At 50.7% G+C, this 16,414-nt stretch overlaps 1 protein-coding gene across 2 annotated transcripts in view; it reads left to right on the forward strand.

The window, feature by feature from the left end:
- The window catches only part of VRK1 (VRK serine/threonine kinase 1), a 72,476-nt gene extending 63,171 nt beyond the window's left edge, over nt 1–9,305 (forward strand). Inside the window, exons 12-13 of one of the 2 annotated variants that reach the window (XM_036013851.1) lie at nt 3,829–3,919; nt 8,851–9,305. In XM_036013851.1, coding sequence (XP_035869744.1) covers nt 3,829–3,919; nt 8,851–8,882 — 123 coding nt within the window. In that variant the 3' untranslated portion in view covers nt 8,883–9,305. The remainder of the gene's footprint in view (nt 1–3,828; nt 3,920–8,850) is intronic. The other variant, XM_028506974.2, reaches the window with a different exon arrangement.
- Nucleotides 9,306–16,414: the final 7,109 nt, after the last annotated feature.

Genomic DNA, 16,414 nt, shown 5'->3' on the forward strand with positions numbered 1-16,414 from the left:
CGCAAGAGAAGACGCTTCAGCCTTCGCTGCTTGTCGGTGCTCCCCGGTTCTGGCGCGTCCCGAGGTCTGGCACGGACGAACGGTGGGAACGAGCTCCCCTGCGATGCGGTTTCGTGTGCGAGTGCAGTGAAGGCGCCGGTGGGACCCGGTGTGGGGTGAGGCGAAGTCAGAGATCAGCAGTCACTTCGAGAAGCCAGTGTCCGCCCAAAGAGAACCAAGTCACGGTCAGCTCGTTGTGTCTGCGGGCCTTGCATCTGCGGGTCTAACCGACTTTGGAATGAAGGTGCCAAGGAAGAAATCCCAGAAAGTTCTAAAAAGCGGAACTTGGATTTGCTGGGCACTGAGCACTACCCTGCACCCACGTGAATGGGGAGGTGCGCGGGCAGGCCCTGCGCAGCCCGTGTGCACACGCGGCTTGCGTGCTCCAGACCACGCCACTGTGTATCCGGGACCAGAGCGTCCTCCGACCTGAGCACCGGCAGGGGTGGCCGCGGCACCTTCCCCCGCGGACGCCCAGGGACGAGTGCGCGCCCTCTCCGGAGCCGAAGAGGCCGACGGGCGACGAAGGGAAGCATCGGGTAGAACCTGGAGGCAGAGCTGGCAGCAGGTTGTTTGCAGTTGCACTCCCTGCCTCGTTTTATGAATAACGTTCTTAGATACCGTTTTTTTTAAAATTTATTTGGTAAAATACACATAAAATGTAACATCTTAGCCATTTTCTGAGTGCACAGGTCACCAATACTAAGTACACTCACGTCGTTATGCGACCATCACCACCCTCCACCTCCAGAACACTCTTCCTCCCGCAGAACCGGGACTCTGCCTCCCCGGGAAACACTGAACACCGCCCACCTCTCCTCCCTGCGGCCCCTGGCGGCCCCCCCCCCCCCCCCCCCAGTCTCGGAGTCCCACCACCCGAGTCCCACCACCCTGGGTCCCGCACAGGAGTGGGACCGCACACCGTTTGGCTGGGTTCCCTGAGTGGAACTCCCTCTCGGTTCGTTTATGCTGTAGTGCGGGTCGGAGTTCCCTCCCTCTGTTTTTTTAACAAAAGTTATTTTTCAGTTACAGCGGACACACAGCACCGTGTTCGTGTCGGGCACACAGCGTGGGGGTTAGACCTTTGTAGACCGTGCTCAGTGCCCACCCCGTCGGACAGCACGCGTGGTTGCTGCGCTTCGTGTCCTGGGGCTGTTTCTATAACCGGCACGTTCTGCTTAGATCCAACAAACTTGAACGTTTTGGTCTTTTAAAAAGCAAATAGATCAGAGCCTGTCGACCACGGGCTCTTTCTAACCAAACTGCACGCACCGCCAGGAAAGTCGGGCGGGAGGTGCCCAGGTGAGGTGTGGATTAATGAAATTCCGCGCGCAACCTAAGGCATACTTACTGCCTGAAACACAGGTGCTGCTTTTGTTGGTTGAATACTGTCTGATTTTGATTTTGACGTCATTTACCTGCATGGAGATTAAGAAAACTCCTTTTTATTAAATGAGCTTGAATACAAGATGAATGCACTGGGTTCTTGGGTAGAATTATTGGACGGCTCTCTTTATAATGAGCGTTTAGAAATCTGCTTTCCTAAAACTGTAAAGTGCATTTTCTCCTGTACGGAAGCAATCTAGCCCTGAAATATTCCTCCTTAATTCTGGTCCGAGCGAACAAAAGTGTCTGTGTGTATTCCTGCCTAATGCATCACAAATCTGCTGACACGCTAACCTTGGAGTCCCGGCTGGCGTTAATCAGGCCTGCGCGCCGGCAGGAAGGACGGACCTAATGCACTCCATCAGTGCCGTTTGCATATGGAAGCTCTCGCAGGGGAGCTGCCCGTGCCAGCTGAGGGTTACCTGCCCACCGCAGTTATTGTATGTAATTATCGAACCAATCTGTTCAGCCCAGCAGGGTTTAGATGGTAATCACGAAGCAACCCTTTGGAAAGGAAAGATGTAAGGCACTTCCCCTCCTCTCATCAGTTGCACGGAGTTGCAGCCACTTTACAGCTATGTTTGAGAAGGAGCACCTCCATATACAACTCCGCTGAGTGAGTGCCTTTCAAGTTTCCTGAGCTTCTGTCGGGTCGTTAGTGTCGCGTTTGCGAAGCTTTTTCTTTAGGGACCTGGTGGGTATCTCTGGGCTCTGATCTTTCACAGCCCCCTTGAGAGCATTTTGAAACAGTGGGGTTAACTGTAATACGTAGTTAGTGGCAGTTGCGGCCATCCGGAGGTGGTAACGGAATGTGGTGTGAGTGGCGTCGGGCGTTCTGGAGCCGTTCTCTCCGGGCAGAGCCCGGCTGCCGGCGGGGAGAGAGGGCGCCCCCAGCAGGCGTTGCGCTCTGCTGGCCCGGGGCAAGGACCAGTCTCAGACGAGCGTTCACCGTGTGCTAATTGCTGGAAACCACGGAGGAGGGCATCCCGATGCATCGTGAATCTGTGAGACTCGCAAAGTCTCAGATGATTTCCGAAACCATACCAACTTATTTTAGGCAACCTAGAGAAGCTCCGAGTTATAATCTGCATCTTAACACATTTAAATTTGAGACTACATGGGGTAAAGTTATATGAAAAATGCAGAGTTTTAAGTTTATTACTAAGGTCCTTCTATAGTTGTAACTCCATATAGGGATGTTAAGTGATTTAAAAACTACACAGGAATGAACTAGTTAGAAAATGGAGGGGTGAGGGAAAGGAATAAAAAGTTGAATGAATAATTGGGAAGAATGGATGGTTATAGAATATGATGAGCATTAAGTAACATTCAACTGGAAAAAATAAACAGAAAAGAAAGACCTGAGAGAATGGGGGAGAATCCAACCTGTTTTTGAGGTTTTAGGAGAGTTGTGTACTTTTAAGACCCTTCTTTCATAGTAAGGGCTACGGCCCTCTTAAACTTTTAATAAAAATAGAAAGAAAATATACACCCTTCCCCCCAAACAGACACAAACTGTAAAATGGGAGAAGAAGTACCATTGGCCTCAGGGAGTGGCGATGCCAAGTTCATAAACTAGTCGGCTTTGGGAGAGAGTTTTGTGTTGGGAGAGTTGGGAGAGAGCCTTGGTGGCGAACACGAGGCTTCGAGTAGTGAGCTGCCCGGCGCATGCGCAGCGCGAGAAGTTCGGTGTGGGCAGAACAAGCAGGCCCGCCACCTGGACGCACGGAGCAGCTGAGGGTCCTCTCCGCCCCCTTGCCCCCCTCCCCCGCCCCTTCCTCCCTCGGGGGCCCCGCCCTCGCCCTGCATCCGCTGTTCTCCCTCCCGGTGCAGCTACCCACAGTCGGCGTGGTCTGACCACAGTAAATGGGGAGCTTCAGGAATACACTGTTCGTGGGTCTTAGATCGGGCACTGTGCTCAGCAGCGTGACGAAATCCCTTGCCATCCCGCGGACGCGTGAACCGTCCTGCTGTCCCGCGTTTCCACCGTCCGTCAGTCACTCAGTAGGCGTCCAGGCTGTCGGGTCGATTGGTGCTGTGCCGTGGGGCTTGTGTTCTGGTCGCCCTTGTTTCAATAGTGGACCCAGGTCACAACAGCTGTCACACCGGCAGTTCTCATGCGGCCGAGGGAAGCCGTGCGGTGCAAAGGGGTGTGTGCGGGAGAAAACGTAGGGCACTTGATGTGCAGGGCTCGGTGCTCTCCGCCCTTTCGGGAGCCCACTGGGGGTCTGGGGGCGTGTCCCCTTCAGGGAGGCGGGGGACTGCTGTGTGTTTTTTGTGGGTTTTGACACAGCACACCGGTATAGATTTTGTACGCATGCTAGTACACAGTAAGTTTGTGCATTTGCTTATTTGACCACGAGACCACATCCCTTTCTCTCTCTTTGCACTGTTACATGTAAGCAGCGGAAGAGGGACATTGAGAAAAGCACAGAAGCCGGCGTGGAGGACATGGAGGGCACAGACACACAGATGGAGGAGGGCGTGCAGACCCGTAAGTCGGACCGTGTTGCCTGTTGTCTTTGTCCACGGGTAAACACAAATTTCCCTTCCTTTCACGAAGTGAGGGGTTCACTGTGGGGGCCGCCACATTGGGAGTTTGCAGTCAGTCAGCCGGTGTTGTAGGAGGAGGTCTGTGGGGTGTGTCACAGTGTCCTTTGTCACACGCTGTGGTGTTTGCCATGCACAGCGATGGTGCAGTTGGGCCGGGAGCATCTCTCGTCTTGCAGATGTGGGGTCCAAGACGCCGCGAGTGTAGATGACAGAGCCGTTGGGAACAGGCTGGACACAGAGGCCCGAACGGCGGCTCTCACCAGTCTTCCCGCCCCGCACCCCGACCGGGGAGGCCACTGGGGAGGCTCGGGCCCTTCGTTCGTGTGCTGCCCGCAGCCGCACTCCCCCGCCCCCACTGGCCTGCGCTGCCTGGTCATTGCCCACAAAGTGCCGGCCCCTCTTTCCTCTCCGTAAGTGGGGATGCAAGGAATCACAGCCCTGAAGCGTCATTTTTCAAAGCCCTTGAAGCCAAGAGCTAGTTCTAGTGGGGCTGGTGCACATGCAGACAGAAGTGAGTGCACACTGATGGAAGTGCACGCACACGCAGAGTGAGCACACACACAGGTGGAAGTGCATGCACACACTGAGTGAGCACACACACAGGTGGAAGTGCACGCACACACAGACCGAGTGAGCACACACACAGGTGGAAGTGCATGCACACACAGACCGAGTGAGCACACACACAGGTGGAAGTGCAGGCACACGCAGATGGAGTGAGCACACACACAGGTGGAAGTGCAGGCACACAGACCGAGTGAGCACACACACAGGTGGAAGTGCAGGCACACACAGACCGAGTGAGCACACACACAGGTGGAAGTGCAGGCACACAGACAGAGTGAGCACACACACAGGTGGAAGTGCAGGCACACGCAGACGGAGTGAGCACACACACAGGTGGAAGTGCAGGCACACACTGAGTGAGCACACACACAGGTGGAAGTGCACGGGGAGGGCCCAGGCCTCTCTTGACCGCCTGGAGTCACTGTCACCTGGGCTTTGCTAACTGGGCATCTGAGACGTTTGTTTTGGTACATAAATGCCTTTAAATTTGATTATAATTATAAAATATGTCATCTATACCTGAAATTTTAATTGAAGGTCCTTATACTGATAGTTTTCACTGTGAGAGAATATATTAATATTTTTGTTTCATTTAATGACAAAAGGAGAAAGTAGATCCCATTGTTAATTTAATAACAATCAGATATATTTTGATATAAAAATGTGAGGAGTAATCAGATTCTCCCTTATTCACATAACTCTGAATTGCTTTACCTAAATACTGCTTATTTTCCCATTGTAATTTATTTTTTTCCTAAAGTATAAGACTAGTTAAGGTATTTTACTATCTAAATATTTTAAAATGAGAGAAATCTCTCCTGAGATGATAAAATATTATTGCTTCTATAGTAAAAAAAAAACATCCAGGGGGTCAAGAAAATGTATATATTTGTATTTATCAGTTTAAAGTAACTTGAAGAAAGCACACTATTACGTTTGAATTTTTTTTTTAGAAATGTAATCTAACTCCGTGAATTCATGTTTGAAGAATGGTTACCTCTAACAGCAGCTTTAGAAATGTCAGTTTCTTCATTAACAATTTTATTTTCAAACACAATTTGTGGTTTACAATATGGTGAGAGATTTTCCTCACTGCGCGATCTTTCAGAGCGCTGTGCCTAGCGAAATGGGGCCAGCTTCCCTTTAATGTCTATTTAGACCATTGTGAAAACGTGTATAATTTTCTTGATACACCTAAACTCATTTCGACTGGTCGGGGGTCTATTGTGTGGGAACCGGCTCTGAAAGCTTTCAGAGTGCGCCCGGGGTGGGTTTTCTCGCAGCACGAGCCGGGGCGAGGGGCGGTTTTCATGAAGAACAGAGGCCGTTAATCCTTTTATTTTTATGCAAGGCATAATTTTTACCAATTGAGAAAATTTGGTTATTTGCTGCAAATAATTTCTCCCACAGAACGATAAGCCTTAAAAAACCACGTGTATCCTGGCATTTCCAAACCATGCCAGTGTTTCAGAACCGGGCTAACAGTCAGTTAACGCAGCCATGGTATTCGTGGCTGGTCCACTCGTGGGCTGCCACTGCCGTCCACAGAGTGGGCAGCACGCGGCGAGGGGCTTGCTGCTGGTTTTTGGTTTTGAAGTACCTTGGATCTGGGGCCATTCTTGAGGATTCTTTGAGGAAAGCAGGATTTATATTTACCTCTTGAGTATCTGTGGTCTAGTCCAGGGAGAGATGTTTTTAAATATATTTTATTGATTATGCTATTACAGTTGTCCCATTTTCCCCCCTTCATTCCTTTCTACCTTTCTACCCTGCACATGCACACCCCCTCCCACCCTCATTCCCGCTTTACCCCTTGTCCATGTGTCAGACATATAAGTTCTTCAGCTTCTGCATTTCCCATACTGTTCTTACCCTCCCCTGTCTATTTCCTACCTACCATCTACGCTACTTACTCTCTGTACCTTGTCCCCCTCTCTCCTCCTCCCGCTCCCCTGTTGCTAACCCTCCATGTGATCTCCGTTTCTGTGGTTCTGTCCCTGCTCTAGTTGTAAAGTGCTTCTCAGATAAGGTCAAGTTAAAGGAGTTCATCATCACCAAGCCCTTATTATAGGAAATGTTAAAGGGACTTATCTAAGAACAGGAAGGTGAAAAACACGTCCAGTAAAAGGACAGCAAACTCACGACTGTTAACACCCACACCCGGGGCGAGAGCACACTCAGCAGGGAGAGTTTTTCAGGGCTCCCTGCGTGGACTTCTCCGACCTGTTTTTCCTGCGTGTTATAAATTCATAGCGTGTCCCCAAACTCCACGTTCTGTTTTGCAAATAGTACGTCTTGCACGTACTGTTTTGTGATGGGAACTTTGGCCAGCAGCAGTGCGCTGTGAAACGGGCGCACCTTCCAGAGGCGAGAGCGAAGCTTCTGCGGCCGGCAGGGCGCCGAGGGAAGCGCCGAGGGGCACGGGCAGCAGGGCGTCTGAGCTGCGTCGCCGTGGCCGTGCGATGACCAGTGCGACAAGTCCCAGGTGGCGATGGCCGCGGGCTTTAGATCCGGCAGCAGCGATGCTTGATGCGAGTGAGATGTCACCTTGGGACGCGGCCGAGACGGTGCCACCTGGACCCGGCTGCGGTCTCGGTCAGCGTTAGTGCTCCCGGCGTGGGGCTGCGGCGTCACAGGTCACTGGAGGGGCCGTGCTGCGCTGTTGATTGTGGACCCTGGTCTGTGACGCCACTTGGCCGATCTCAGAAGATCGCAACGTTTTCGGTTTTCTGTGCCAAATCAATTTCGAAATTCTTGATATGAACACCTAAAAATCTACCATGGGATACTTTAAAAGAAGGGCATATTGAGGGAAAAACTCAGAAGTTTAAAGCAACCATAGTTATAGGCTATACTTCTGAGTGGCGGAAGAAAAGATAGTTACATATGTTTGGAGTTTACTTTTAATGTAGTGCAGTGATTTTAAACCTTTTTCATTGTATGACATACACTAATTACTAAAATTCTGCAGCGCACCAAAAAATATATTTTGCCTGACAAAAGTAGGTACAATTTTGATTCATTCACACCTGACAGCTGCTGTGGTGTTGTCTGCTGTCCTGGTTTCCACGGGGCGGCCTAAGGGAGAAGAGGCCGGCCCCGACTGCAGGGTCAGACGGAGCACGTGTTGAAAGTTCTCGCAGCGCGCGGGTTGAAAATCACAGATTGAATGTGTGGCAGTTGAATAGAAACTAGAAATTGGAAAGATTAAAAGAAAAAACACTGATTTTTAAACTGATCTTCCAGTTAAGTGACTAAATAGGTAATCAGAAAACCTTTAGACACTATTTATTATTAGACTTGTGTTGTAGACATTTTGTCCTAGATTCAAAGCATGTTTTGTGCATTTCAGAAAGGAAGTATCGATCTCTTTGTTGTTTGGCGAGTTCTCTGATTGATCACAGGCCGCCACGCCGCCCCTCACACCAGTAGAGCTCAGCGCTGGGCGTCGTGATCGGCCTTAAACTTGCTGTCCTGACTGCTGGGCTCCGGTGGGAGGGGCGCGGGGGTGGTGGCTGGGAACAAAGGCTCCTTGGTGAGACGGAGGTCTCGTGCTCCCAGCAAAGAATCGCGGGTTCGTGCCCACGCAGGAGCAGTTGCATAGGACCACCACCAGTTCCGCAGACCGGCCTGCTCCAGAAGGCTGTGCAGGTGGGATCTACCTGCTCCCTAGTGGTGAGCACGGCTGGGGACAGCCCCGCTCTCCTGCCTGCTCAGTGGAGACAGCAGGTTTCTGTGGCCGCGCAGTGGGGTGTGCGGGGGCTGGCTGGCTGTGGGAGTAGGCGCGGGCTGGGCGGAGGAGGGCGAGGGGAGAAAACTGGGACAACTGTAATAGAATAACAGTGAAAATCAGTAAATAAAAGGCAGCACATTTAGAATGAAAAGTCTTGCTTTTCATAAGCTGCATAACCTCCTCAGTTCCCCCGAGGAGTAAACGCTTGTCTTGTTGCTATAGTTTACATTGGGGTTAATGTTTTAAACTGTACAGCAGGTGTTTTGAGAAACATGGTGCTTCAGGGGCACTGTAAACCAGGCACGTCTCTCCAGGGGAGGGTTTTGGTGGAACTTGAAATGTAGACTTTGTTAGCATATTTTTTGACATATTAAAAAAATTGACACAATTTTCTAGAATCTTCAAGGTATTAACAGGTATTAACCTTTGTGTAAGAATTTCATCTCCACAAACCATCATGATCAATAAATGTAAACTATTAATATCTATATGGAAATACTTGCAGTTCTGTTCTTCTTTTGCTTTTATAAATTAATGATTAATGTTTTAAATTTCTTTATTTTCTCTTCAAGGTTCCAGAGGGAGAAAGAGAGTCCAGAAGTAAATTACATGCTGTGAACCTGTTTTCTATTTTTTCTTTCGTTTGACTTTTTCTTTTTCTACTTGAAGTGTTTTCATGTGAGTCTTGTGGGGGGAGGGTGACAGGGAAAGGCCTGTGTCTCTGAAAAACCATTTTTTTTTATTAAAGTAAATGCTTAATACAGTTTATTAAATACTTCAATAAATACTTTAATACAATTTATTAAAGGCTAACTTATAAAATTTCAGAATCTGCAGGTTATACATACTCTCTAAGCTGTCCCCCTTGGTGTGAAAGGTTCTGGAAAGGTATAGGAAATGACTGTGACCTGTACTTCCCATTCGCTGTGTATTTCCCAGACAATGTAACCTGCTTGACCAAGGCCTGCCTTTTAAGGAAATACAAAGCTTAAAATAAAGGTGTCTTTTTGCTTGATACAAACACACAGTGTTGTGGCCACAAGTTTGGTTTGTGTTGATTTTGTTCAGAGAAGCGCTTAAGAAGGGAAAGGATATGAGAGGAAAAGTGGAGTAACACGTACATGTGTGACAGACCCCACGCACCCACTTCGGAGTGAAATCCTGTGGGAGTCGTGGTAGGGTGCAGCTGCGCGGCAAGGAGGCAGGTGACAGTGCCAGGTGGCTGCGTGGTCACGGGTTTTCCAGGCATCTCTGTCTGTCTGTCTGTCTGATTGGTCTCTCGCTCTCTCTCTCCTTTTATAGCTTACTGATCACTTACAGGTTATTCTTCTTACAAGAATAGTGTAGGTGTTTCAGTGTCTGGGAGAAGCAAGTTGGTCTGAAGAACACATTAAGTAACAGCACGGGTGAGGTGTGGACGGATAAGGAACGGTCCAGGCTGTACCAGCGTGAGCCGCTCTGGGCCGACACGGAGGGGAGCTCCGCGCTGCAGTGTGGACGGGAGCTGTCCACAGAGCATTTACCCCGCCGTGGTCGTGGTTGCGCTCTGAAAAGCGCAGAACAGACCCGCAGGCGTGCCGTGCAGGCTCGTCTCCACCCCCGCCCGGAGCTCTGCGGCTCCCAGCCTTCACGGAGTGCGTGCGGCGCTCCGAGTCGGCAGAGACCGCCGCTTCCTGCGGAGCCTGGCTTCCGGAGCCGGGCCGTCCTGTGCGGCCCCGGGTTCCTGTGCGGCCCCGGGTCCACCCTCGAGCGCTGTTCCGAGCACTCCAGAGCCTCGGCTAGGGTAAAATGTGCGGCGTGTTGTTGTGCATATGCCTTAGCCTCTTTATTTTTCAAAACACAAAGACGTAGCAAAGCCTGTTGGTTGAACATCAAAAAAAGAAACGCTTCCTCACGTACTGTTTCCGACGAGTGCTGGCGACCCCTGCGGCGCGGCTCCGTGGGCAGGGCTGCAGGACGGACCGGGGCCCCGCGGCCAGCTCGGGGCCGCAGCGGCGGCGCTGCTCGGTGGGTGTCCTTCCCTGTCGTCGTCTGCTGGCGCTTCTTAGCCCTTTGTTTTTTGTTTTTTTTTAAAGGTTAAATAATTTTCCTGCCATTCCATCTTCCCCTCCTCCTCCTCCTCTTCCTCCTCTGTTCTTCCTCTTCGTCCCTCCCCCGGGCCCCGCGTGCAGGGAGTTTTGCCATCCTTGGTTCACCCTTCACGGTTCAGCCTCCCTCCCTGATGTGTGCTCCTCACGCCACCGTGTCACCTCCTCGCCGTTTTCTCTGCCTTCCGCACGCCCGGGGCTGGGCCCCGTTCTCCACATGGCAGGGCCACGGGGGCTCTGCGTCCCCTGGAAAGTCCGCAGTACGTCTCTGGGACTGGGACTGGGGCGGGCACGGCCCCACAGTGGAAGAGCCTCGAGGTGGTCTTCAGAAGTCAGCTTTGGAGACGGAGAAAGCGTGACCGGGCCGCAGCCGTCGGAGCCCAGCCATGTCTCTGGATGACTGAGTTGGCTTTGTCTGTGCGGAGCCGAGTTGCGCAGCAGTAAATGAGCGGTGGGAATAGAAATAAATTATATGCATCGGTGGGGGGGCGTGTACTTGAGTAGTATGTGCTTGTTTATACTTTACAATTCTAGTTTTTACCCCTGGCTGGTGTGGCTCAGTGGATTGAGCGCCAGCCTGCGGACTGAGAGGTCACTGGTTCGCTTCCCGGTCAGGGCACACGCCTGGGTTGTGGGTCAGGTCCCCAGCTGGGGGCGTGCGAGAGGCAACCAACTGATTGATGTATCTTTACACATCAATACTTTTCTCCCTCTTTCTCCCTCCCTTCCCCTCTCTCTAAAACTAAATAAATAAAATCTTTAAAAACAGTTATATTTTTAGTGTTCTTTATTATTCGGGTCACCAACATGCACTGATAAAACGCCACCGTAGACAGTCTGGAACACGCAGCACACTCAGCAGACGAACCAGCCCGGCCGCTGCCACCGCGGACCACCACTGTTGACGTCGTGACATTCTCTTCTGGTCTTTTTAGGCACTTTTCTCCTTAAGTAGTTGTCACACTTTAGGCAGAGCTTTATATTCTGCTCGGAAAGCTCACATTAAATCCTTCCCATGTTATTACAGATAATCATGGATAAATACAATTTTTATGTTTCCCTAATATTTTTTTCTGGTGGATTCATGATACTCTCTCATGACCCTCTCTCTGATCTTGGGTGTGTGTTTTCAGTATTGCAAGAGCACAAGCCTCATTCATGAATAAAATGGGGCAGAAATCTTTGTCCACGTGCACAAATCACTTCTTCCGCTCTTGAGAAGGGCAGCACCGAGCCACAGACTAGCAGGCTGGAAGAAGCTCGCAGGTGCATGTCATCGGGCTGCCTTGCAGCAGCCCATCCCGTAACACTCGCCCGGGAGGTCCGGGTGCTCCGCTGCCGTGTTTCCGTTTTTGAGTCGCACTGATCCTTATGGTGTGATGACGTGAATTCCCTGAACGGCCCGTGAGCCTGAGCCGTTTGCACGTGCAGACTGCGCACCGTGCTCTTTCTCCGGAGTGTGCGTACTGTTTGTGTGGTCGTCATGGTGACCCTCCGTCGTGTTCATTGCTGACTGCTTCTGGTTTATTTTTTATTGATATATTTTTTATTTTCATGAAGTTTGATTTGTATGGCTTAATCTATTGACGTTTTTCATTGTAAATTCTGCCACTGTTTTAAAATATTTTCCGTCCTATAATCAAATATTAACCATACTTTTTTTAGGTTTTTTGTCTTAATGCTTGTAAATTTTTAATCCACGTGAAACTTATTTTGGTGTGTGTGTGCCGTGAGGTAAGAATCACAATGGGTTTTTTCCAAACAGCTAACCAGTAGCTTCAGTATCACTTGCTAAATAAATTCTCTTTGCCACCCGCCTACCACCCTGGTTTGTGATATTTGCTTTGTTACTAAGTTCTTATACCAGGGTCTGTTTCTGGACTCTCTCTGATTTCATTGATTTTTCCTTATGCCCACACCATGCTGATTTAATTAATGCGTTTAATGTCATTTAACTTGTTGATTCCTATTTATTGCCCAAATCAAATTAGTACGAGTCAAAACTAAACAAAAAAAAATTACTTAGAGCCCTGGCTGGTGTGGCTCAGTGGATTGAGCACGGGCTGTGAACCAGGGAGTCACCGGTTCAATTCCCAGTCAGGACCCATGCCTGGGTTTCGGGCCAGGTCCCCAGTGGGGGGCTACATGAGAGGCAACCACACATTGATGTTTCTCTCCCTCTCTTTCTCCCTCCCTTCCCCTATCTCTAAAAATAAATAAATAAAATCTTTTTAAAAAAAACACTTAGAATCTCATCACCAGACCCTAAAATTCAAACTCTTTCCCTTTGGCTGTGTGATTTTTTTTTTAGTCCTGTTCCATGCCTACTAAATTTTTCATAGTTAAAACAGTTGCGTAGATAAAGTTTTATGGGTTTTGGTTTTTGCTTCAAGTTCACAGGTTATTCTGTGCCCCTCGTTTCCGAGGCTCTACACAAAGGGTGCAAGACACGCTGCGGCCCCAGCACTGGGGAAGGGTCTTCCGGTGAACGCGGCCTCCCGTGGTGCCGTGCGTCTGCGCGGCGCGCCCCTGGCCACTCCTGTCAGGCAGCTGGCACGGGGTGCTACTCTGCAGGCGAAACGCTTGCCTTTCCACTGTGCTAAGGATGTGTGTGTTACTCAGCTAATTAGTCCAGTAGCATTTGGTAACTTATGAGTGGTGTTCCTAGATTTTTGTAATTTTGTCTTGTCAGGAAATTACCTGTGAAAGTTCTGTATTGAGCAAATTAGGGTTTTGTTCCTTTTTTTTTTTTAAGATGTTACTTATATTTTTTAGATGGTAAGGGAGGGAGAAAGAGAGGGAGATAATCAATTTGTGGTTGCCTTTCGCACACCCCTTCCCCGGGGACTTGACCTGGCCCGCAACCCAGGCATGTGCCCTGACTGGGAATCGAACTGGCGACCCTTTGGTTCGCAGGCCAGCGCTCAATCCACTGAGCCAGACCAGCCAGATATGAACCAATTAGGTTTGTATGTAAACAACTGCAAATGATCTGAAAATCTCTACTTTCTGACTTTGAAGTTCAGCGTTCGTCAGAAGCCTGAATCGCCGAAAGCAGGAGTGGAGATGCCCCGCACCTGGGGCACAGAGACTGGCAGGGGTTTGAGGGTGTGAATCCAGAGTTTGGAGCGGCCGGAGGTGGGGCGGTGTTCTGAGACCTGTTCCCATTTTCCTGTAGGCTGTCTTTCTGCTTCTGATCTCTTTCAGAAGCAAGTGGAAGTGATCACAGTTGTGTAAAGGAACACCTTATAACACCTGGGCTACAGTTTAAAAACAGAGCATCACTGAATTCAGTATTCTTTCTGACTTTGACACAAAACAGCGCAGAAGTTCATGGTGGCCCTTCTTGGTGCCGTCCTCAGGTGTGAGCGCGGCATCTGCACATCCCCCGCTCTCCTCACAGGGCCTCGTGTGTGCCCGTGCTCGGGAGTCCGAGTGAGGCACCCGCGGGGCCTGCTCCCCCTGAGCGTGCCTCCGGTGGTGCGTGTGTCACAGGGCGAGCGGCGGCCGGGGAGCACACGCTGGTTCTGATGGGGGACCTGGGGAAGAAGAGGGATGGGGCTCGTTGCCTGAACTCTTCCAGATAAAGGTGCCTTCAAGACCCTTAAGAAGACCTTTATGTTCCGGGCAATTTAGTCTCCCCCACCCCCCAAATAAAAGCTTCGTCTTCATTTAGTTGGTCATGTTGGTGCTAATGCATGAGTCGAGCCCCCCCCCCCCCCCAGAAGGGTTGGGCTGTCCCAGGCTGGTTAACACTAGGGGCAGAGGCTTGTGACCTGGTCCCTGCCCCGCCCACCCCAACCAGCCCCCCGGCTTTCTGGTCCAAAGGCCTGTGCAGATACTTAAAAGCTATGACAAACATATGTACTCTCTATCTTACCATTTATAATTCCAAGAAGGATCATTTAGACCTTTTTAAAGGTATACATAGTCACAGTGACTTCCCCTCATTTAAAAATTATTTTTAATCCTCACTTGAGGATATGTTTTTTATTCATTTTTTGAGAGGGTGGGGGAGGAACATTGATTGGCTGCCTCAAGTACGCATGCCCGGGCTGGGGATCAAACCTGCAACCCAGGTATGTGCCCTGACCCAGAAACCAAACCCACAACCTTTTGACGTGTGGAGCGACGCTCCAATGGACTGAGCTACCTGGCCAGGGCTCCCTTTTTAAAAAGTTTCCAATGAGGCTCTGGAAAGACGTCTGTATTCCAGGTGCTACAGCCCCGGAATACGTCTTGCATAAGCCATGGCAGGCTCAGGAGGCAGAGGCAGCAGAAGGGCCCCACGTGGTTCCCAAGGCCCCGTCCTGTGGCGGTCAGTCAGGAAAGCAGCCTGCAGGGACTCAATTTGAGGTCGGGCATCTGAAACACCGCTGTTCTCGGTGAGCCGTGCGTGATGCACGGAAATGTTTGGAAGGGAGGGTCAAGCCCAGCCAACGGTCACCAGAGTGCCCGCTTGGTCTTTTAGCAGCGAAATTGGGGGGAAATGGGGAACTTTTCAAAATGGTTTGTTTTGTGTGTGTGTGGTCTTATTGTTGCTATCCCCATTTGAATGAAAAGTCCCCAACAAAAGAAGCGGGCTGCCTTTAGACTGCATTTACTGCTCTTGATGACTCCAGTTGTGTGTAAATATTAGAAAACAGCAGGGCCCTGCATTCCAAGAATCACTTGAGCGGCGCCACGAAGACAAGAGTCCTTACTGGTATTGTAGTCACACTCCCGGGCTCTCCCGCTGTTTCTAATCTGCGCGCACAGCCGTGAAAAAACTGGACTGACATTTACAGGCACAGCAGGGGGACACTTGACGAGGGATGTTAAAGACTCCGGCACCTCCGATTCAAAGTGGCCACCGCACGTGATGGGTCTTCCCAGGCGCGCGGTCTGCGCCTCGGCGGATGCCATAATGAGGTTGTCCGTGATGAAGCCAAGACGTCGAACGTTTTTTTCCCCCTCTAAGCTCAACTTTTTAGCAGATATTAACTGTTCTTCCTTAGACCTAAGTATCTAAAGGGAGAAAAAAATTCTCTGCAAGTGACATCTCTTCCCTTTGGAAGTGGGCCTTTCGGAGGTGGTGTGCCTTCTGTCCTCCCTCCCCGGTCCCCGCGGGGGTTGCACAGGACAGCTCCGCAGTGGAAGGTCGTCTCCATCGACCGAGAGGGGAAATACAAGCCTCCGGAATCGGTCCTGGCCGGTCCTGGCCGTCGCGGGGCAGAGGGTCAGTGGCTCCGGGACTGGAGGCGGGCAGACCCCTCCGCGGCCGGGCCCCGCGCGCCGCCAGATTTGCGCGCCATAATAACACCAGCGATGCAATTAGGCCGGCTGCGGTGTCTGCTTGGCTTCTCCGCGAAGTTTCTTTCCCTTTGGGAATAAGGCGAGACAGGCTGTCGTTTGCTATTACTAATTCTGCGTAGCATTATCGCCGGAGCTTTTTTTTTTTTTTTTTTTGTAATTAGCTATCTTAGTTGGCTCTTAAATTTTAATAGCCAATTGAAGCTACGTTTTAGCCAAGTTCCATATCTAAATTGCATTCAGTCCATTAACAGAGTTGGTTAAAAGGCTATTAAGACAAAAGCCAATATATGGCGGTTCTCCCTTTCGTCTTCGCGGCAGCAGCGACACCAGCCTCTCCGCCCCCCCCCCCCGTTGCCCCCCCCTCCCCGGGGTCCCTAAAGGAGCTCCCTCTCCTGGAGCCCAACGGGGCAGGCACTGGACTCCACTTCGGTGGCGAGGAGTGGCTTTCACTGAACGGTGTCGCTGCCCACCCCTTTTTATTTCCGGGAGGGTTCCTTTGAGGTTCCTTCTCTCTGAACCATCAGAACCCTGGGAACGAAGTCGGAACCCTGGGAAGGAAGGCGAGAGAAACTGGCAGGCAGGGCCTCCCGTCGCCTCCACCCAGCCCAGTGCGCCGGAAGCACTCCCCGCCACCCAGCCAGTTGGGCCGAAGTCCTGTTTTGAAATAAATGGTTTCTCTGCTTTGAAAATGCAGATTTTTGGTCCTGGCTGGCGTAGCTCAGTGGATTGAGTGTGAGCTGCGAACCACAGCATC

This window comes from Phyllostomus discolor, chromosome 1, assembly GCF_004126475.2.
Source record: "Phyllostomus discolor isolate MPI-MPIP mPhyDis1 chromosome 1, mPhyDis1.pri.v3, whole genome shotgun sequence".
Classification (NCBI taxonomy): Eukaryota; Metazoa; Chordata; class Mammalia; order Chiroptera; family Phyllostomidae; genus Phyllostomus; species Phyllostomus discolor.